We start from the raw sequence: 24399 nt of genomic DNA on the forward strand, positions 1-24399 counted from the left end.
TGTTTGTAGAATGCATATGACATGAATGGAGGCACACAAATAAAGTTCACAAAGTCAGAAAACCTAATAGCACTTGCACAGATCACTGAAGTGGCAAAAAGAACGAAAAATATAATCAGGTCATCTACACAAAGCATAAACATGTGTACCAAACCTCACTTGCCTCGGTCCAAGGCTTTGACTGAAATGTGCCTGTAAAAAGAGTTGTAAAATATATATAAAAATGAAAAAACTGGTTTAAAGAAAGGAAAATAAAACCAGATCATGAAAATAATGCATACAAAAAAAAAAAAAAATTCCATTTCCTGTGTGTGTGTGTACTGTATTGCAATGCACACACATACGTTTTAGTGTGCAGTAAACCAATTTACTGCCGTATTTACAGTGATACATACTACAGTACTGGCACTTCAATGGTTTCCATCAGTAAGGAATACACAGAGATTCCGAAATAACCTTGTTACTGATTCAATTATGTCAACAGCATTTTTCATAACAAATAATTCCATAAATTACTACTACATGTATATTCTTTAAAAAATATTTGTATTTGTCAAGAATCGATTTACAATATCACAAATACATATCTATGAACCTTTAATCTGATCTGATACTTGTATAATATGCAAACATGGCAACCAAATGGAATATCATTAAAGATATTCATGCCAAATCCAACTTTTGCCAAAAAAATTGAATAAAATAAAATCTTTTACAAATGTATTTGCTAGCATATGATACTGTGCTAAGTACATGTATTCCTTTGTTAGACCAAGAATCTTTCTAGGATTTTCAGAGAGCATTTGTTTGCTGCTTGAAACTAATGTAAATTTTCTGGCCCACTAAATAATTTTTTGTTTGTTGAGTCAATGTATTTTTGTTTACTTGCTGTCTCCGAGAAGCACCTTGTTTCAGGAGTTAGCATCCCACTTAAAGATTCCTTGCCTGTTATATCAATAGTGCAGCTAGGAAACTGGGGGCTTCATTGTCAACACAACCTATTTTATTAACAAGCCTCATAATGTCAACACAATGCTTTTGCAGGATGTCAGCAAAAATGTAATCATTCTACTGTATGTATATTTTTAGATTACAACTTATCCAATAGTTAACATAGCAAATTCATCTACTGTATGCTTAACGTGCTTACCACTTGGGGAGGGGGTTGATTTTCATTCAAGCAGAGATAGTTTATTTTTTCTCAGGATAATAATGTTTTTTAGACAATATCAATTATCATGGATATAATATGGTGTTATTTTGCTAAAATCAGAGTGAGATAGTTTGTTTTGTCAAGTTATTTGATAACCGTATATGTATATTAAATTAAACAGGATCCTGCACCAACAAATTAAACTGTTGGTCCCTAAACTAGTTATGGTATACTGTAGCAAGTATCATGGCATGCTCAGAAATACAGCTGTATAGCAGAGTACAAAATTTGTTGCAGTATCCAGCTCTAGCATGTATGAATGTACCAAACCAAAGCCAGATTGCAAGAGGTGGGAGCATTAAAAAAAGACAACCAAATCAATGCTGTGCAACTATATACTGATGTACTGATTTATTCTTTTACAAGTCAACTAATTTGACAGATCCAGCCATGTGGCTATGAAACATGTCAAATTAAATCATCAACTTACTTATTATGATACTGTCTAGAGTTAAATGTAATAAAATCAGAGAGATCAGCCATTTAAAAAAAAACACAGCTATGTAATATCAATGTATTAAAAAAGATGCGGGTGAGTTAGAGTAAGCTGATATTTAAATCATTTCTAAACTCAACATCATATAAGGCAAAATAAAATAGTACATTCTGTCTGAACCACAAAAATATTTTTTTTACCCTAATTTTGTTTTCAACATAACCAGAACCACATACGGTTTTATTTGGCCTAATTAGGGACAACGGAGCTCTAGATCAAAATGATCCTGGACTCGATTATGATCAGAGCTCTTGATAATAAGATCTGTGGACTGTGCTATGATTAGAGGTCTAGAAAAGAACATCTGTGGACTGTGCAATTATTAGATGTCTTGATAATAAGAAGTGTGGACTGTGCAATGATTAGAGGTCTGGATAATAAGAACTGTGTGCTGTGCAATGATTAGAGGTCTTGATAATAAGTACTGTGGACTGTGCAATGATTAGAGGTCTTGAAAATAAGAACTGTGGACTGCAATGATCAGAGGTCTTGATAACAAGAACTGTGGACTGTGCAATGATTAGAGGTCTTGATAATAAGTACTGTGGACTATGCAATGATTTGAGGTCTTGATAATAAGAACTGTGGACTGTGCAATGATTAGAGGTCTTGATAATAAGAAATGTGGACTGTTCAATGATTACAGGTCTTGATAATAAGAACTGTGGGCTGCAATGATTAGAGGTCTTGATAATAAGAACTGTGGACTGTGCAATGATTAGAGGTCTGGATAATAAGAATTGTGGACTGCTATGATTAGAGGTCTAGAAAAGAACAACTGTGGACTGTGCAATTATTAGAGGTCTTGATAATAAGAACTGTGTGCTGTGCAATGATTAGAGGTCTTGATAATAAGTACTGTGGACTGTGCAATGATTAGAGGTCTTGATAATAAGAACTGTGGACTGCAATGATTAGAGGTCTTGATAATAAGTACTGTGGACTGTGCAATGATTATAGGTCTTGATAATAAGAACTGTGGACTGTTCAATGATTAGAGGTCTTGATAAGAACTGTGGACTGTGCAATGATTAGAGGTTTTAATAATAAGAATTGTGGACTGTGTTATGATCAGAGCTATGGATCAAACAACTGGATTGTCCCATAATTGGAGCTCAAAATCATAATGATTCTGGACTCAGTTATGATCAGAGCTCTTGATAATAAAAACTGCAGACTGTGCTATGATTAGAGGTCTATATAAGAAATGTGGACTGTACAATGATTAGAGGTTTTGACAATATGAACTGTAGACTATCCAATGATTAGAGGTCTTGATAATAAGAACTGTGGATTGTGCAATGATTAAACCTAGCATGGAAGAAAACACTTCTGTGCAAGGTCAAACACTTGTCTAAGTATGGCTATCAGTTAATCATCAGTGAATCTTGATTTTGCAACTGTTAAGCAAGTAAAAAGTGACCTCTGGAATCCTTTTGGTTTAAAAAGTAACCAAATACTTAAGCAAATCCGGTGCTTTGAAAGTGTAAAACATTCTTGAGGGACTACTAATCTCATAATGCATGTGTTGCCACCATCAATCAGTAAATATTGGCTCCAGTTCATTTGCTATGTCTTGTTCACCTGTGTTGGAACCACTCTCAAAACGTTGGCTTACAAGTCAACAGGCAGTAAACATTACCTGAAGCCATTCAATCACATGCAGTATACAAAAGAACATCACAAAGAACAGATACTATTACAAGTGAATTTGCTAACTTCATTGTACAAGACCACAAGCCTTTAAGTGTTGCCGCAAACAATGGATTCATTAAAATGCTCACACCATTAAATGCGAGGCATTGGATATGGAGCAGGCATATTTTTCCACTTGTACAATTTAGCATTGGGCAGCAAGATGTATTGATACATTTTGCTACACAATAAATCTATAATGCAAATTATGGCAAAATGATTTTAGCTGACAACATTCTCACCTGTCAGTAAAGTAACTAGTAATGATGTGCATTAGTTAAGATAAATTAAATACCTGGTATTTCATTCAAACCTGCTGATGCTTTCTTCTGCTCTTCAGCTGCTTTTTTCATTTCCTCATATTCTCTCCTCTGAAAAGAAATGTAGTCAGATTTAGTTCTTCAATCTTGGTTCTAATACATTAATTGAATCCACAATATATTTTCAAAAGAAAATGTGATGACTACATGTCTTGATCATTTAATCTAGATTTGCATTTCTAATGAATACTCTCATATATAATACTTCTAACATTTATGATAGAATCAAAAGTTTGTTCTATGTCAGTTTCTCAGTTTTCTACAATAGAAATGTAGTTGTAAACTACATTTCACAATCCAACAAAAGCTCTGGGCAAGGGGCTGAAGGCTTTGTGTGATATGAACAAGTAGGTAGGTCGGTAAATATGCATGTATTTGGTGTAATTGCACATAGCATAATCTTGGCTATACAGAGCTGAGTAAGTGTAATATCTCTCAAAAGGTATACAAAGAAAAAGACAAAGAAGGATAAAATCCCTCAGATACAAATTCTCATATAACTCTATTCTTTTAAAAAATCCAAGACATTCTCAACAATAACATCATCATGGTATTCATCCCAAAGCAAAAAGGCTGCTTCCATTTCTTGCCTCCTCCAGCATAGAGAATGGTACATCTCACCTATTCTACATCTCTGAGCCTGCAGGGGAAGTGCCATATAAAATGAATAACTTAGAAAAAATGGTACCATAACAGGGGAGGTGTCATATAGAATGAGTATATTATTAATTTAGAAAAGATGGTACCATGCTAATTAAATGCACAGCTATTCATTTGTACATAAAACGTGTTCTAGAGATCAACTGTTTCAACTGCATCTTTGCACTGATTTATCCCAATGTATCTAACATGAAAAACATTTACACAAAACTTTAACAATGCCACCAAAGCCACTGTCAAAAAAGTGTCAAAAATCATAAAATGATTATATTTTCTCAGATATGTCTGGCAAAAATGATGAATCACCTCTTTCATGCAACATGTAACCATAGTCATGTGACCTGTAAGTCAAATTCAACCTTGGGTGACCTGATTACAAAGACTCAAAGTTGACAAGTTATTTTTGCTTACATTTGCCTCTAATGACTAAAATAATGTTCAAAGTTCTTACTTGATACATATGAAAATTTGCTCACTCATCCTAAATCATCTCTATCATTCACGGTTCCCACTGTGACATAATTTAGTACAATCATTAAAACCTGTCATCTCTGGAATTTTCAACATGATAGACAAATACTGATGTAGATGTTTCTAAGCATTAAATTTTTCAAATTTTTTAATCATGCTCATCAAAGATGAACAAATAAACATTAATCGCCAAACACCTAAACGTTGTTTGGTGAAATAATGCCAATATGGCAGCCATCAAATAGTAGTAATAGCATGATTATCAAGAGAATATTGTTGCAGCCATGTTAGCAATGAGATCGGCACCATTTTCATTTACAACTATGATATAACCATTCATTCTAAAGAAAGTGCTAGCAAGATTTTTTAAGATGGCCACCATGGCAGACATACATAAAGTCAGAATGGCACCATGTTATTATTGTATGCAGTGCGTGCTCAGCCATTTAGCAGAGCCTGCAGTCCACTGGGGAAGTCTGTCAGTTGTTGCAATTTCTCCTGAATTTATATTCATGTTGACATTTGATTGTCACTAAAACACTCCTAATACTAGTCGGATAAATCAGACCCCAAAATCTTTTTTGATCCTGATGGAAGACAAGTTGTCTAGAAAAAACCCTTATATATACTGATATATCAGCCAATGAGGAGTGGTGATAACAACCACTGTAGTGGTCATATTGGCCATCAGATTGGTTTTCAAACCAGACATTATAATAAGTATATTGGTGAAAACCAGACGGCTATATGACCATCCAAGCAGGAGTAATGATCAAATGATTTTCAAAATGGCCACTGTGGCAGTCTTATTAGACATCAAAACGGCATGGCCATCCATTCCATATAACCAGCTGTTTTTCAGAGGCCACAATGGCAATATCTTCAGTTAAGACCAACTACATAGTGGAATTAGGATAGTCCAATAAATAAAACCTCCAAATCTGTGTGTTGATAATGATGGACAATCTGTGGGTATGACATCACCTGTTCATTAAAATGTGCAAATTTTTTGCATGCAAATCTTTCTGGAACACATCTGCATACAGTTTAGAAAGCGTAACATTATTTGGTAACAGCCACATCTAGCATGACATTCAAAATGCCCACTGGACATAGGGTTGTGCTATTCCACAAATTAACAAGTCATCAAACATAGGATCTGATCCAAAAATATTATGTACATATCACCAAAAGAACACTTCAACCAATGGGAACTCAAGAGATGCGAGAAATACAGGTTTCTAAAATGTACACCGATATGCTGCAGGCAGATCTGTCAACAAACATTTCCTCGATTTTATAAAAAGGTGCTATCATACCCATAAATTGTTTTCCACCAGGATCAGAAAAAAGATTTAGAGGTCTCATTTATTTGACTAGTACTAAGAGTGTTTTAGTGACAATCAAAATCAACATCTCAATTCAGGAGAATAAGCAACAACATTTTAAAAGTAGCTACCATTGCTATGGAACTAAATTTCTGATCAGCACCATTTTTAATTAGAACCATCTAGTAACCTCATGATCTGAATTATTTATTATATCTGTGACTGATTTAATAATAAAAAAATTCTTCCAAAGAACAAAATTGCATGGTTGTTTTTTTCTCCTCCCTTTTACCAATTCCACTTTGGATCACACAATATGTCCTTGCCTTTTATGACCTAACAGAGACCAAACTTTTTATATGTCGCTCAGACTATTAGTTATTAAAAATTTGTAGGGTATCTACAACATACACTATGTAGTAGAATTTTTATGATTGTTAGGACGTAGCAAAATGTTACTTGTTTTGATTTGGCCCAACTGCACAGGTGGCTAACACATTATTGGCATTTTTTATTGTCCATTAGTACAACTAGACTAAATCTGACTAAGTCCGGACTGACGTTCTTGGGAGTGCACGACATCCACGGCTGGCTTGTCGAGTTCCTTGCTCTCTAGCCTCTTTCGGACATCGTATAATGGCGGAGATGTGGAACAATTTCCACCCGCCTAAAACTAGGTGTCCCCATGTGACGTCATCATTGCGACCAGTTGCAATGGGCGTTACATACTGCTTGGGTCGACAACTAGTACAGAAAATACGGAATGAAATCAACTCATTGTTAACATGAGTGTGTGTTGGGCCCATTCCCACTCATGAAAGCCCTTCATTCAGGTCGTTAGAGACATATAGTCCTACGACCTGACGGCTAAATTAGCAGTGCTCCTTGAGCACATAAACGCCTGGGGGTGTGGCACTAATTCCTTCCCCCAGGATCATTTAGCACCCTGCTAAACCATGCCCTTCTGGGCGCATGTGACGTAAATCCAATCAATCAAGCAATCAATGTCCTTGCAATATATGCATCCCTTATTCCTCACTTACCCACACATAAACGTACACGCTGTATATATAATATAGGTCTATGGATCGACTATCAGCGTGGGGGGTGGGGTGGATTTTCTTCCCAACCACCTTTTTTATTCCACATTTTATATCAATAAAAATATTTTCAGCCAAAATGAACAATACAAGTAATTAATTTATCATAAGCCCGGAAATGGGTATTATTTTTAAACTATTTGGTTGTTGGAAATTGAAACTTTTAAATAAACTTTAAAGAAACAAAATATTCTTAAAACAAAATATGGCTGCCCTTCACTGAAAAAGAAAGTCACTATTATAAAGGTCAATACACTGGGCTATTGGTCGAAAGCGCACTTGATAGAAATCAATAAATTGGGCAATTTACTCTATTACATGTAACTGACTGCGATTTTTGAAATCGCGTGGAGGATTCTTTTTAAGACACAAAACTGACGCCGCAACGTAATCTAAATCGCCAAAACGTTAGCATATACTCCCTTCTGCATGGATCAAACGGTTTAGTGACCAAGACTACTTTGCGGTGCATTTTATTATCCTACCCTATTAAAAATAAAGTTCTCAGCCACAAAGTACCATCATGTATAAAAGATCCACGGAACATATGTATCTTAAAAATATTGACGCAATTTATACTGATTGAACGCGCCACCAAACCTCATGTCCATTATCTCGCTACCGCGTCATACCGGCTCTACTGTCGCTGCATTTAAGTAGGTCTATTCCAGGAAATTGATGTTATGCAAACAGTCTCGTACATGGGGTATATTTCCCTGCACAATGAACATATCAGATTTCATGCAAGTAGTATGCCTTCAGTTTATACTGTCCAAATTATATTTTTTATAATATTGATAAACTTTAATTTTTATATAGTTTCGCGATATTAAATAGGACGCACATGGGCTCGGATAATGCTTACAATTTACCTATATATATAGTACGTTTCCAGTTGGGACTTCATAATGTTACATATACGTCTAATACCAAGGTGGAAAATGGCAGGGAAAAGCCTAGTAACGGGTCAACAAAGTAAAGTTGAATGATTTAATTTTAAAAGAAATCACTACATTTAATGTTCTGCAAAACTAAATTTAATATTTGCGAGCAATCAAGTTTTCACTAAGAAATTTATTCCTCTTTTAAAAGTGTACCAGAAGCCTATTTTGCTTGGGACTCAAACCTGGCTCCTGGCCACAACAAGCAGACACTGTATCTGCTTCCATTACATGCAGGGGCTTACTCTGACTGTAGCTGGTGGCCCAATTATGAAAAGGTGAAACCATTATAAGAGGTAAATATGGGTTACATCTGGTAATGGTGAGGAGTGTATCCATTTAGGTATTGTCCAGATCTTTCGGTCAAGTAGTGTGTGCACACGACTGAGGCAAAAAACGGGGTTCAATTCCTGACCATAGCAAATAGACTTTGTATCAGCCCCCATTACTAATTAGTACTTGAAGGAAGAAAATCTTGTTGGAATAAACTTATTAGGAATTTCTAATAAAACCCACTGTGGCTGAAATAGTTGGTGTGAACTGTATGTTTTGTCTAACATGGACTCACTCTACATCAAGAGCAATATGCCAATACATTTAGGCCAAATACTTACAATTTTAAAATTAAACTGTCCTGCAAAAAATATCAATGCAAGCTACATACAGAATTCCACTACACCTCAGATAAAGAGAAAATCTCTCTCTTTATCTGAGGCTGCTTGTGATTGGATTTCCTCATACACACCTGCTTAACCAATCACTATCAGCCTGAATAAAAGTTTCTCACATGGTTGACTCAACATGACCTTTCATGCATACTGAGTAAGACAATCAGATTGTCTCTTCTAAGCAATCACTTCCCCATCCACTGATATATAGGAGCTTATTTTGTTGTATCCCTGATGGCATATTTATGCATATTCATGAGAAACAAAGAAATCTTGTTGCAGGCAGGTGTGAAAGAACTTGAAGCACATTTCTGCCCTTGACCAGAGTAAATGACACAATTTCGACTTGTGCAAATTTTGCATTAATGTGATTACATATTATTTATTTTTTTAATTTAATTATTGTTAGTGAAGACTAAAAAAATAACGAAAATTATATTTATCTATAACAAAATAATCAGGATTTATAAATGGCTAAACAAATCATATTAAAGTTAATTGAGTTATGTATTTTTCAATGAAAATAAAAGGCAGTGAAACCTGTCAATCTGGCTTGGCTGTACTTACACTTCATAAAATAAAACATAGGGATTAATTAGAGAAATGTAAGTACACAAAACAAGATAGTAATGAAGGTATAATATTTTATTTCAATACTAAGTTGCTAAAACTTGTTACAAGTAAATTCATGTTTGGTATCATCAAATTAGAGTTCAAGATTTTGGTAACAAAAATACTGATGTGCAATAACAGACCCATGTGGGACACATTTCTATAGAGAATGGCATAGATAGGACTATTAACACACAACAATGTACTGCACCAATGGCAAGGTAACATATGAATTTAAGAGCAATCTTGCTCATCTAGGGTATTAAGATTTTCTGGTCACCCAAAGGATCTCATCTAACTTATTTTACACAACACACTGAATTCTGCATCTATATTTGATCAGCAGAGCAAAGCCATTTGTAGCTAACCCTTCCTTTACTTAATACTTTTATACAGTAATGCAATGACATCTTTATCATCATCATTGGCATTGTTAAGAACTCGCCCAATACAGCACTTGCCATCAGACTCTGCAGCAACTCACTCACCAGCTTCACACTGTACACTGCACTCTTTGTGTGTGTCCTGTCACCAGCTTCACATTGTACACTGCACTCATTGTGTCCCGTCACCAGCTACACATTGTACACTGCATTATTTGTGTGTATCTCCTGTCATAAGATTTACAATGTCCTCCTAGTTTTTATGGGTCCTATCACCAGCTTCACATTGTACATTTCAATATTTGTGTGTGTGTTTTGTCACACTGTAAACTGCACTCTTTGTGTTCATTACTTTTTTCTAAGTTTTTCATCAGTCTGAGAGTTCATGTAGTAGTTTGTTGATCTGGTGACAGCAGAACTCCCTTTCTGAATCACTTGAAGCATCAATCCCATAAAGGTGACACTCAGTTGATGCTAATTTGATTGATATATTTATCACTTATAATGAAGAAATAACATTAAACTTGCACCACTGTCCTTGTTTTTATGCCACTGCTATTGTCATCTGCTGTGGCTTGTGTGCAACTCATGTACATGCATTTATATTACTTTCAATATATGCCAGTTTTGATTTATGCCATAATCACGGGAAAGCATCTATGGCATTCATTAAGCATCATCTGTACTTTGCTGTTTTAAATGTAAGCGTTTGCACTTCATAGCAAAATCAACGCCTAGTATGTGGTTGAGTACATAACAGAAAAATGCTGCACATCTTAAGCTTAGCAAGAGTAATGTCAATGGCATACTACACGCCCACACCATGTAAAATAGTCCTTTATTTAGGCTCTCATAGAATATTATTGATTTTGGAGCTTACACTCAATCCAGGGTAAGGTATGTTGCTGCTGCTGATGAACTTACTCCAGAAGAAAATGTATTCTGTAAAATCCCATTTGCTTTAGTTACAATGACCTTGACCTTTTTATCCCGAAATCAACTCGCCTTGTCCATATCTTATGGGCAAGCCCTAGACAATCTTTGGTCAAGGTACGTGGTTCAAAACTAAGTTTCTTCTACGCACAAACATTTTATTCTTTCTGTTACTGTAACCGTGACCATTTTCTTCCAAATATAGTAGGATTCTTTCTGACCTAACCTATAAGTTATCCACAATCTTTTGTGACAGACCATAGCCAATAACTTAAATCTGTGTGTGGAAGCCAATTTTGTTCATTCAGTTACTTGACCTTTAAATTCCAAAACTGAGTATGCTTCTTCTTAGCCCATGTGCAAGCCATCCACAATGTTTACTCCAGGTATGTGATGTAAAATTATTGCTGTGGAAAAACCATTTTTATTCTTTCAGCCACAGTAACAAAGGTAACCTTGATAGTTTTACTTCTGTCCCTGAAACCAATATACTTTATCCTTACACTAAGTGCAAGCCATCTACAAAGTTACGTGGAGAACTGGCATTATCATGCAGAAACCATTTTCTTCATTCAGTCACACTGATCTTGACCTTTGACCTTTTTTACCATGACATTAACAGGGTTCTTCTTTCATTATGAACTTGACTGTTAAGATTTGCAAAGGTACTTCTCAAACTCTGTCCATTTAATCATTCATGTACCAAATAGGGTTATATTTCCCATCTTCACCTTTTTATTCATTCATATATCATAGTTTCACCCATTCATATACCATATAGGGCAGATATTCCCATCTTCACCCATTTGATCATTCATGTACAATACATGGTTATATTTCCTATCTTCAACCATTTAATCATTAATGTACCATACTAGGTTATATTTTCCATCTTCAACCATTTAATCATTCATATACCATACAGGGTTATATTTCCCATCTTCAACCATTTAATCAGTCATATACCATACAGTTATATTCCCATCTACCATATAGGGTTATATTTCCAAATACCATTCAGGGTTATATTCCCATCAACCATACAGGATTATATTCCCATCTATAATTCAGGGTTATATTCCCATCTACCATACAGGGTCATATTCCCATCTACCATTCAGGGTTATATTTCCATCTACCATACAGGGTTATATTCCCATCTACCATACAGGGTTATATTCCCATCTACCATTCAGGGTTATATTTCCATCTACCATTCAGGGTTATATTCCCATCTACCATACAGGGTTATATTCCCATCTACCATACAGGGTTATATTTCCAGTCTTCATCCATGCTCATATACTGCTTATTAGGATTAAACATCTTACTGTCAGGTCTTTTCAGAAATTAAAACTCTTTCCATTTATTGGTCTAATTTGTCAACAGTTTTTTTCTCCTGTTATTACGCCATGAGATTCCTTTTGAAGCCAAATGTTGAGCCGCTTGAATAATGCTCACTATTCTACTGCTTACCAAGGTATCAACAACTTTATGATAAGGCATGTAACCTTTCTTGGTACTTTAATTTCACATTCAGTACATATAACATGAATACATCTAAGCATTTTATTATTCTGATCTCTGTGTGTGTGTGTGTGTGTGCGTGTGTGTGTGTGTGTGTGATTAGAATTTTTAACGTAGCTTCAACAATTTTTCAGTCATATCACTACGATGTCTGCAGTGTGGCAGATTATAGTGATGTCCAGCACTGGGGCATCATGCCGCAGACATGTAGCATGATGTCACATTATCCTGACACCAAGCAGACCAGCCCTAACACTAACCACTTGAGCGCCAAGTGAGGCAGCTGTTAGTACATGTACATTTTTTGTAAGTCTTTGTTATGACTTGGCTGGGGATTGAACCCACAATCTCCTGCTTCTGAGATGGACGCTCTAACCTCTAGAGCGGTTTATTCTGATCTGTAACCTCCTCAATATTTCCTTGGGAGTTCTATGGATATTTACCTTTGTTGCAGAATTTTATCCAGCTATTCACAGTAAGGCCTGGTATTTGCTCTGCCAATGGTCAATATTTCACTGTTGTCAATGATTTTATATCTTTGTTATACTTAATATTGTTATTAAGGTCTCTTTTCTTTGCTCCTATGGTTCTTTTGGGAAAACTGAACTGTAGGACCAGTTTTTCCATTTGGTCCAACTGACTTGTGGCGCCAGATTCATTCCTCGACACGTCTTTTTTGCAGCTCAAAGTCTTCTGTTGCTCATCTTCAGTTTTTCATTTCCTATCTTTCTCTCATGTTCACCTTTTGTTTTCTTCTTGCCCTATACTTCTTTTAGATTTCTGCCCCTAATTACAGCATTCTTGTATTACATGTACCCATTTTAGAGATACATGTAAATCATTATTTGTTTTATATAATCACTTAAAAATAGTTTGGTTTGATTATCTTGCACTGTAAAACTGTGTTTGCACTTTGCTTTGATTTGTCTGGTAATTGATAATATTGTGTTCTACAGTACAGTACAGCGAGGTACAGTACAGTGCAGCATCGTACAAAAAACAACCAAGATGTTTATATGAACAGAATCACTCATTTGCTGCATTTTTTCCAAAGTAGTTTAGGAAAATTAGCAGTAACAAACTTGTAACAGACAGTCAACAGGCCACCCTTTATAAAGTTCATCTGGTCTCTGACCAGTATAAGTAAAATTTAAGTGAGAGTGATTCTTGAAGACATGACAAATCTGAAATTGGAATTGTTTTGTTTAAACAGCATACATTTTATTTGAGGACTTATGATAAACTGAGAAGTAAACCCCAAAAAACATATGAACCCTATTTTCTTGTTATCATATTTACATAGCCTTCATTTCCCAATTTCTGCCAGATTCTCAACTGTAAGTTATCCTGGATGGAGATAGAAAGGTGCAGATCCAATGTTAAAATCTTCAGCTGAAATTGGAAGGTTGTTCCACTTGCGAGTCATGCTGGGTAAATAACTGGAAGGTCATTCAACTTGCTAGTCATGCTGGATAAATAATTGGAAAGTCGTTCCACTTGCTAGTCATGCTGGGTAAATAATTGGAAGGTCATTCCACTTGCTAGTCATGCTGGATAAATAACTGGAAGGTTGTTCCACTTGCTAGTCATGATGGGTAAATAACTGGAAGGTCGTTCCACTTGCTAGTCATGCTGGATAAATAACTGGAAGGTGGTTCCACTTGCTAGTCATGATGGGTAAATAACTGGAAGGTCGTTCCACTTGCTAGTCATGCTGGATAAATAACTGGAAGGTTGTTCCACTTGCTAGTCATGCTGGGTAAATAATTGGAAGGTCGTTCCACTTGCTAGTCATGCTGGATAAATAACTGGAAGGTGGTTCCACTTGCTAGTCATGATGGGTAAATAACTGGAAGGTCGTTCCACTTGCTAGTCATGCTGGATAAATAACTGGAAGGTTGTTCCACTTGCTAGTCATGCTGGGTAAATAATTGGAAGGTCGTTCCACTTGCTAGTCATGCTGGATAAATAACTGGAAGGTGGTTCCACTTGCTAGTCATGATGGGTAAATAACTGGAAGGTCGTTCCACTTGCTAGTCATGCTGGATAAATAATTGGAAGGCCATTCCACTTGCTAGTCATGCTGGATAAATAACTGGAAGGTCATTCCACTTGCTAGTCATGCTGGATAAATAATTGGAAGGTCATTCCACTTGCTAGTCATGCTAGATAAATAATTGGAAGGTCATTCCACTTGCTAGTCATGCTAGATAAATAATTGTAAGGTCGTTCCACTTGCTAGTCATGCTGGATAAATAATTGGAAGGTCATTCCACTTGCTAGTCATGCTAGATAAATAATTGTAAGGTCGTTCCACTTGCTAGTCATGCTGGATAAATAATTGGAAGGTCATTCCACTTGCTAGTCATGCTGGATAAATAATTGGAAGGTTGTTCCACTTGCTATCATGCTGGATAAATAAGAACTTTGATGAAAAGAAGTTCACATCTTAAGTTGAACCAAGTTATTTCTCAGTTTGTAAAAGTCAACATATGTGCTTGGTGTTATTAAATCTGTTTTAGTTTGGGCCAGTTTTATTTATGATTTTATAAAAATTGCATAAATTTGAGTTTAGTGCAATGCATATTCAAAGTGCTCTTGATAAATAATGACAGGCCCATTCCCTTACTTTAAGATCATACAAGTGATGAGACTTTTTCCCCCCAAATTAAGCAACTTACCCTCAAATTTGTATTCACAAGTAATGTCTTTGCTAAAAATAACAGACTGGTATCCCAATCATATTTAACTAGCCAGGTTCCTTACAGTTTTCTGCATACTAATCTACTCAGACTGGATTCTTTTAAGATTGGTCCTAGATTTCATTCTGATTGGTGGCAAGCAATCACAATATAATTATCAGAGCCTGTTTTTGAGCCAGATATTTAGACAGGAAATTCCCCCTCCATTTCATGGTTTCTTTAACAGTGGAAATCTTTTCTTCCAAGGACTTTTCAAGGCTAAAACCAGTTTTCTGAAATTCAAGGATCTTTTAAGGCAATTCCAAAAATATAGTTTATGCAAACAAAGCATTTTGTGTGTGTGTGTGTGTGATTTAGATTTTTAACATAGCCTTAACAATTATTCAGTCATATCGCTATGATGTATGATCTGTGGCAGTTTATAGTGATGTCTAGCACTAGGGCATCATGCTGCAGACAAGTAGCATGATGTCCCACCCAGTCACATTATCCTGTCACCAGGTCAACCAGTCGTAACACTAACCTCTTAATGCTGAACGCCTTACAGTAAAACTCAGTCTTCAAAGACCTCTGTTATGAGACCCGTCTGTCTCAATATTTGCACATTTGGTCAAATTCTTGGCATGAATTATGAAATTGATATTAAGTCCCATAATGACCCATACTTGAAAAGGTCCACCTAGAAACTACAGAATTAACACTATCATCCTGTCTACCATATTTATCCCCTTACAAAAATGTCTGCCATCATATGTGCTGCCTGATCTTCACCTTTGTTGTTTGCTCCAAAAGACAAGACTTAGCAGACTGAATGATCTATTCATTCACTGATTTTCTGATACACCAGTGTATTATCTGACAGAAGTGTGGACTGTGACACTATGTACAATTAGGTTGGTGTTACATATGAATGCAATGCTCAAATTAAATTTTTGGAGTTAAGGATGATTGCCTCCCAAATTTTCGACTTTTATCTTAAGTGATTCTAGATGAATTTCTCCCAGTTTCAACTGACAGTGTCCCCCTAAATTAACAAAATATTTGAAATGTGATCATTACAGAGGGAAATTGGCATACACAATGTCGCCCTGACACTAAAAGTCAATAATGGGCTGATGTACATTTTCTTCATCTACTCTTAACTGCTGCTTTTATGGAGCACTTTTTTGTACTGGCTAATAATTAAATTTATTTCAAAATCAGGTCAATGAACTCACGACTTTCTCATGGTCTTTCCTCTTCTTCAGCACTGTCTCTGCATGCTGCTTAATGCGTTTCTCAAGTCTCTGAAAAACTTCTCTTTCTGCAGTTTTCCTTGACACAGTAACAAAGATCTGTTCTCCTGGGGTACCATTATTGGCTGGTTCCACATTAAAAGCTATGTGGCATTTGTATTTCCTTTGTAAAGGAAATATGTGTCCTCCGCCATACCCTATCAAATTGCCAAGATACTGCTTGTCAAAGTTTGGAAGAGCAAATTTATGTGTCTCATCTTTGGCTTTTCGATAATTTGGGTCATTAAGTAATGGAGCAGGTTCTAGTAAGGAAAAATCATTCTCAAGTGCTTTACGCAGAATGTGGACAAACCGGTGTGCACTGGTTTTGTGTTCATCAGGGTCATTGTTTTCTTTCAGCTTCTCTACATATTTCTGTAGTCTTAAAAAGACAGGTTCTTGTTTGTGCAGGAGATGGTTTTCAACAAAGTTCCAGGATTCCTGAAGCTGAGTATCTGTAATGTCATCGAATGGGTCATCTGGATCTGGAAGAAAATAAGCAAGAAAAATCATTAGGATACAGTCAGGTCCCCTGGTTAAATTATAAAGAACCAAAATTCAAATTATCATTTTTCAACGCTTTTATGTGTATTGGCCAAAATGCAGCCACCATAAAATCAAGAGATGAGTGATTGAGATAGGCACAAGTAATAACATAGCAACAGCCATAACTTCATGATTTTTAATCTACAATGACAGGTCTCTCAAAGGTTTGAGCAAAATCCATCTAGAGACAGAACTAGGGCTTCAACAAGTCCTTTCTTTCTTCCTGAACATGTCCCCCTTTTCAGTCCTTATATCTCTGTACAGAAACTGACACTGATAATGATATACCCACTTTCCAGAGTTTCTTTTCTTTTGAAAGTTCAAACTTTCTAACCTTATACTGATATAACATCTGAGCCCTTCAATGGAAGAAAAAAACCTCTTCCTGCCTCCTTTTACCTTACATTTAGTATAATCAACAATGTAGGTGTTTTTTCGTTAAGCGAGTATTTGTTTCCTTGTCTGGCTAAGACGCCTTCTGAGAAGGAAAATGCTGCACTATTGTACATGTGCCAAAGATGTAGGTCAGACTGAAGGTGTTCCAGGCATATATAGCATCAGCAATGTGACTTGAAAAAAGCACATCTGCTTGACAGTTGGAAACATAATTCCATGGTACATATTGTATGGACTCAATGGAAATGAAGCTATCTGCATAGGGTTAAAAAAAAACTTTTACCTCAATTTCAACCTTAACGTTAGAAATATTAAACAAATTACAGATTCGACTAAAACCAGCCATTATAAGCATATTTTCAAAATTTGTAAGAGTCTACAGCAGCATGTGTAATATGGTCAACAGTAAGGCTATCAAAAATCTATACTGGCCGCCATGTATAGCCTATCTTGTGCTGAAAAATGGCATTAAACCCTACAACAACAATGTTAATCCATTTGAGTTCATCTTTTATATAAGTGTAAGATTTTAATTAAATCAGTTTGATATTGATTAAATCAATATTTTATAAACTTAAAATATATAAATACTGTAAAATTCATTTAACGTTAAGATTTTATTTAAGGTATTTTTTAAAGATATTATTTTTTTAAAGATTTAATCTTGGTTACGTTCACCCTGTGATAGTTCTCTGGCACATAAGTTGTAAAAATTGGTCACATGCATGTATATTTGATATGGAACACTTGAAGACATGTACTGGATATCAATACTGCTATTTATTGTTGCGAGAAGTTAAGCAAACATCGTCTGCTGGCATAATAATACAAAAAAAATTATTAGACACTTTCTATTCTTTATTTTATTACATCAATTATTAATACAATCAGGTTCCAGAAAGCTTCAATGTTTCCTTATATCTACCCCCTAATTAGAATTTTGTTTATAAGCAGAATTTCACTCTTTAATAAATCCACAGAGGTAGGGTAAATACAATCATTGTTTCAATATAATATATTTTGCAGCAGGGAAGTGGCCTTATAATGAGGGTGGCCTTTCTAGAGGGGAGATGACAAATGCGAATAGCAAATACATATGAAGAAAGTCACAAGTACATTTAATTCAAAAACATTTAATATTTTCATAAAAAAAAATCACATGCATGCTGTGAAATGAATGTAAAACAAATGGTTTCATCATTTTCAAAAGAATGTTATGAATAAACATTTATATACTTTTAAAAATGTCTTTATAATTATGTTACAGATCACATCATCTGTCACTTTGTTAGTAAAAAACAAACAAGTCTCGTCACAATTAAAATTATCATTGCTGTCATATCCCCTGCATATATATCGTTTAGTCTTTTGTTCCAATCTTCAACATCAGTTTTCTGCAAGGATCCTTGATGATATGTTTATATTTTTGCAATAAGTCATTCACATGCTGCCAACTACAATACTGATAAAACAATTTTTTATGCATCTAAACAGTCAAATTGCTGTGTGTTTTTAAAGGAAGTGATCTTGTCACGTGATTCATTTGTCGCAGTCTGGTACCCTATTGTTTCTATACATTTCTTTACACTAAGTGAGAGAAGCCAAAACGGCTTTGATATGTACTATTAATGTCACGCAGATTTGACCTCGCAGCCATTAGGATTTGTAATTTTGACAATTATTGTCAGTAGTAATAGCCACTAATTATCAATGTGAACAAGATCAACATCTTACTAACGGAAGCCATAAAGGCTATCAAATCATTTTCATGCTGACTTGTGTATGTACATCGATACTGCCACTTCTCAGCTGTTACTACTGTTCAATAATTGTAATCTTAACAATTATCAGAGTGTCTAAACTGGACATCTTATGATAACACAGCAGTAAGGCTAATTGGATTACATGTACATACCCTTTTGTATAGATTAAAATTTGAATCTTTCTCTGCTTTATGGAATAAATGTGGCTTCTCATGTGGCGTAAATGATATAATATTAACCTTAGTGGTACATGCACTTTAGTCAACACTTCTTTCAGTAACGAAAACCTGACATCAGTTAACATAAATCGGATTACTTAACACATGAATAAAATCCTGGTTCTGGATACATATTAAAATAAAATCCGGCTGCTTGTGAGGGGTAAATTTTATATTATTGCACTAATATGCTGGCTGCTGGTCACGTTAGCTGGGTGGCCTTTTGTGAGGGGTACTTTTGGACACAAACTCGCCAGTGCCAACAGATTCTGGCCAGTAAGGAGTGGGTGGCTGCTGGTCAGGGGGGCCATTCAAGATGGGGACTACTGTATACCTTATACATTTTTGGAAACATAAAGATTGCTATAATAGCCTTTGCTTGAAAATATTTCTCCTTCACCTTTAGAACACCATGCATGTCAAGCGAGTCTTTGAATATCAAAAGCATAACATACAGCAGAAGAAGAGCATTCCAAACTTGCAACTCAGTAGATGCATAGGTTCACCAAGTAGTGGAGAACCACTACTAGATAATGATGTTACTGTAATTTTTGGTGGATGCAATGAAACTTAATCCATTCACTACAAGGCACAATGTGAAAAGCCATAATAACCAACACACTAGGTCCACGATGGTCAGAGCTTGGACAGAGTAAATGTCTACCAAGGCAACACAGATCTTCCTTGTTGTTGTTGTTGTAGGGTTTAACGCCATTTTTCAGCACACATTAGGCTATACATGGCGGCCAGTATTAATGGTAAAGGATGAACCCGGGAAATCCCCGGAAAGAACCACCAACCCTCGAGAAGCTACTGGTAAGCTTTCTCACATACCCACATTGGCCGAATCCGAAACTCGAACCCACGCAAACAGAGGTGAGATGGCAGTGATCCATAACGGAGAGCGCTTTAGACCACTCAACCACTCAGGGCCCCAAATCTTCCTTATTAGGAAGGTAGGTTAGGAAACAGATATTCCTAATTCCACAAATGATGTATTTTACACATATACTGTGCATATGAAGTTACAACACTGTGTGTCACATCAATCATGTACACTCACAAACACTGTAAATATGAAGTTTCATTTGATTTTCTAAATCCAAGTCTTTGTGTATTGAAGTATCCTACAGTAGCTGCTGTGCAAAATATTTAACACAACAGTTTAACAATGTTGACAATACCAGCAACACTGATGATGATGCTAATGACACCATCACTTTAACTGCAAAAAGTGACGCATACTTCATGATTCTAACACAGGTGAGAACTCTATCAAAGTGCAGGCAGATGCCTGGACAGAAATCCCCAAACCAATGATGATTCGCAATACGAAGCACAAGCCGAACATGACTGGAGGCATGTATGGAGATTGATAGGATATGAGAAAAGGCTGTTTAATAAAAATGATTTAAGGATGAACCATAAGAACCCTACCTGTAATTCCTCTAATTCGATCCTTACAAACACAGACTCTTCTGGGTAGAAAGTCTATATATTTGGTCCTGATAACAATGTTACGAAGCTTGTTCAAAACACCCTGGAATTCACTTCTACTCCGCCAATCATGGACGAGGCATGAATAGTAATTATCAACATCATCATCATAATCACCCATTTCTCTGTTATCTGCAATGAAGTAAAGCAATAAGGAATCAAATATTAGCCTTACATATTGACTGGTCAAGGTCACTGCTATAGTGAAGCATGCAACAGTGAACAACTAAAAGGTTCATTTTTGATCTCTAGTTACTGTAACTCCCAGTACAAATAGTATTCTGGTCTCCCTTGTGTTGAGGTTATGACATCATAACTATTATTGTTGTATTGGGCTTAATGTCATTTTGAAGCACATGATAGACTACTAAGTGGTGGAGAAAGAACACAGAAAAAAAACCTAGTAAGAACCAATGACCCCGGGAAGCCACTTTCTCACATACCCACCTGGTTCAAGCCTGAGACTTGAACCCACATGAGCAGAGGTGCAGTAATAGTGATCAGTGAAGGTGAAGGCTTTAGTTCACTTGCACACCCGAGGCCCCTGTAGCTATTGTTACCCCTACATATTTTATTTGAGATTTTCTAAAGAAATATTGTTGTTGTAGGGTTTAATGCCATTTTTCAGCACACAATAGGCTTTCTCACATACCCACATTAGCTGAATCAGAGACTCGAACCCACAAAGACAGAGGTGAGATGGCAGTGATTCGTAACGGAGAGTGCTTTAGACCACTCGGCCACCTAAAGAACATCCAATGTATTGCCTTTATGGCCAAGACACCACTGGGCATGGTCATGTTGGGTTGTTGTTGCAGAGATCATAAGTTTACTCCATATTTTACTAACTGCAATAGAGGCCATGAGTGGCCGAGTGGTTTAAAGCTCTCACTGTTATGGATCACTGCCATCTCACCTCTGTCCGCATGGGTTCGAGTCTCAGGCTTAGCCAATGTGGGTATGTGAGAAAGGTTGCTGGTAGCTTCTTGTGGATCGGTGGTTCTTTCCAGGAGTTTCCTGTGTTCTTCCTCCACCATTAATACTGACTGCCATGTATAGCCTATCTTGTGCTGAAAAATGGCATTAAACCCTATAACAACAACAACTAACTGCAATATTGTGAAAAGAATGATATCTCTCCTTTTATAACTATCATTCATTCTGACTCAGATGACATACTTTGGTTTAAAATCAATAAAACTGGTTCTGAAACTGATGATGACATTTATTCTGGAGTTCTCTGTGTTCCTCCTTCATCAGGGTTTTCCTACCTGGCTACTTTTACTTTGCGCCGGGCTACTTTACAAAATCTTCCCATAGAGGGAGGTCCCCCCACACCTGCCTACTTTGGCAACTCACCCTCAAACTTTTATGGAAGGCCCTAATCATATTCAAAGTTTTATAAATTACTATCATGTGTACTTGAATAAATATGCATTTTTTCATCATATATTTTACGGCCATAATTCAAAACATCAATGATTATTTGATGAAGGTTAAGTTCCTTGTCAAACACTTTTACTTTGGTGCTGTTACCTTACATTTTACAATGATAACACAAAAATTCTGTACGAGTATAGTTGCCTATGAAAAGAAAAACACAAAAACTGGAAATAATTACCAGTGAAAATACTCAGACATATGCAGTAATAATAATCTTGTTATTTTATACTCCCTAATTAACTCTCCCATTCCAATTAATGTCCCCTCACCCTTGTGTAAAAGATAAAAATTTAAAAGATAAAGTGTAAGACCTATGCTTTTCAATACTGCCTTCTTCAGATCTATGATTACAACAAAATGCTGCAGCAGTCTCAGTTGATCATACTATTATATTGTATGTATCGATGTATAAATTAGTAAAGTCATGGGCACACAGGTAGTGTTAGGCACGATACAACAGCTGGGTGGCAAGATCAAAGACTTTAGCTGTGTGGCATGTTTACTGACTTTTAGCTGGGTGGCAAGATCAAAGACTAGCTGTGTGGCATGTTTACTGACTTTCAGCTGGGTGGCAATATCAAAGACTTTAGCTGTGTGGTATGTTTACTGACTTTTAGCTGGGTGGCAATATTAAAGACTTTAGCTGTGTGGCAGGTTTACTGACTTTTAGCTGGGTGGCAATATAAAAGACTTTAGCTGTGTGGCATGTTTACTGACTTTTAGCTGGGTGGCAAGATCAAAGACTAGCTGTGTGGCATGTTTACTGACTTTTAGCTGGGTGGCAATATTAAAGACTTTAGCTGTGTGGCAGGTTTACTGACTTTTAGCTGGGTGGCAATATAAAAGACTTTAGGCTGTGTGGCATGTTTACTGACTTTTAGCTGGATGGCAATATAAAAGACTTTAGCTCCAGAGCATCAAGTTAACAGACTTGCCAGTCATACTTCAACCTGCTGTTGAGTGAAAATGATTTAAGGATGAACCATGAATCCCACTCAACCAGCTGTTGAGTGGAATTCTGGGAAAATGTGTTGATCGACTGATAATTTTAACTGTAATATTTATGACTGAATTCAGTGGCATATGTACATATCATCATTATAAGAGTACATCAAAATAACAACATTAGCTTTAATTAATGTGCTCTAATTAACATACCCCATTTTAGAAAATGTAACACTGCCCCCCCCCCCCCAGTATTAAGGAGTATATACTATTACGTCAAACGGAAAATGTGGTTATAATATTATATTAATGTTGGTTCTACATCTTTCCTAAATACATCTGTTATTGGCTATACTGTTGTTTCTAGCAATGCTCTGAAATAATAAAATATGATAATTTCTGTATACATGAACGTGACCAACAAGAGCTATATACATGCTTGACTGTGATGTCATACTGTGATTCTCCAGTGATCCCTTTATCACATCAGCTAGTCTGTTTATGGGATTGTTTCTTTTTCTTGTTATTTGCATTCAACTGCTTTTTATTAGGGAGGAATATCTGGCCACATTTTCATGAACGAGAGTTTCCTTTGTTGAATGATGAATGCGTTATCATCTATTTCGACAGATACCTCGAGTATTTAAACCTACTGCACTGTCCAGGCTTGAACAAGCATAACATTAATCTTGCAATGTAAGACGTCCACCATATTTGTTGTCTGGTTGACATTTATAACCCAAGTCCAACAGAACGAAACCAAACCGAATTTTCGCCATCATATGAGCGTAGCAAACTTTGATGCAATCATTTTTAATATTAAGTCAATATTTTTAAACTAAAATTGCTTTAAGAATACCGTAATCGGCTTCCTTTTGTCAGATTGTTCACTACAACCTTACCTGCCGTTTGTTTTACAGATTTTTCTTGCTGCAAAAATCGTAAATATATACAACCGGAATAGCCTCTGTCTTCTCTGCCAATCAAAACAAGCTGGAATTGCTCCACAAAACACCAAACAGCATAAAATCCGTGCGCAATAAAGTAGTATGTGTTATACGGTCTATTTTCTTAACGTATGTGGAGAAATATCATGTGTTAGAAACACACAACCTTCTGTTCACTGAAAGAAGCTTTAGAGTATATTTTTAATTTATTTAAGTAATAAATACTTTCGTAGTTTACATAGAGGGGCTCGCGAGTTAATCACGTGATTCAAACACTTTCGCGACTGCCATTAACTATCGTTCAGATCCACTTTGTATATT

General features: G+C 36.0%; 1 protein-coding gene across 1 annotated transcript in view; it reads right to left on the bottom strand.

The window, feature by feature from the left end:
• Positions 1–24121, bottom strand: part of LOC149782770 (uncharacterized) — a 75156-nt gene extending 51035 nt beyond the window's left edge. The window contains exons 1-4 of the mRNA XM_089934266.1: positions 24034–24121; positions 20684–20875; positions 16267–16808; positions 3700–3775 (exon numbers count right to left, since the gene is read on the bottom strand). Of these exons, the coding sequence (XP_089790392.1) occupies positions 3700–3775; positions 16267–16808; positions 20684–20864 (799 nt within the window). The 5' untranslated portion in view covers positions 20865–20875; positions 24034–24121. The remainder of the gene's footprint in view (positions 1–3699; positions 3776–16266; positions 16809–20683; positions 20876–24033) is intronic.
• Positions 24122–24399: the final 278 nt, after the last annotated feature.

Source organism: Sinohyriopsis cumingii, chromosome 15 (assembly GCF_028554795.1).
Source record: "Sinohyriopsis cumingii isolate HCF-2022 chromosome 15, ASM2855479v2, whole genome shotgun sequence".
NCBI lineage: Eukaryota > Metazoa > Mollusca > Bivalvia > Unionida > Unionidae > Sinohyriopsis > Sinohyriopsis cumingii.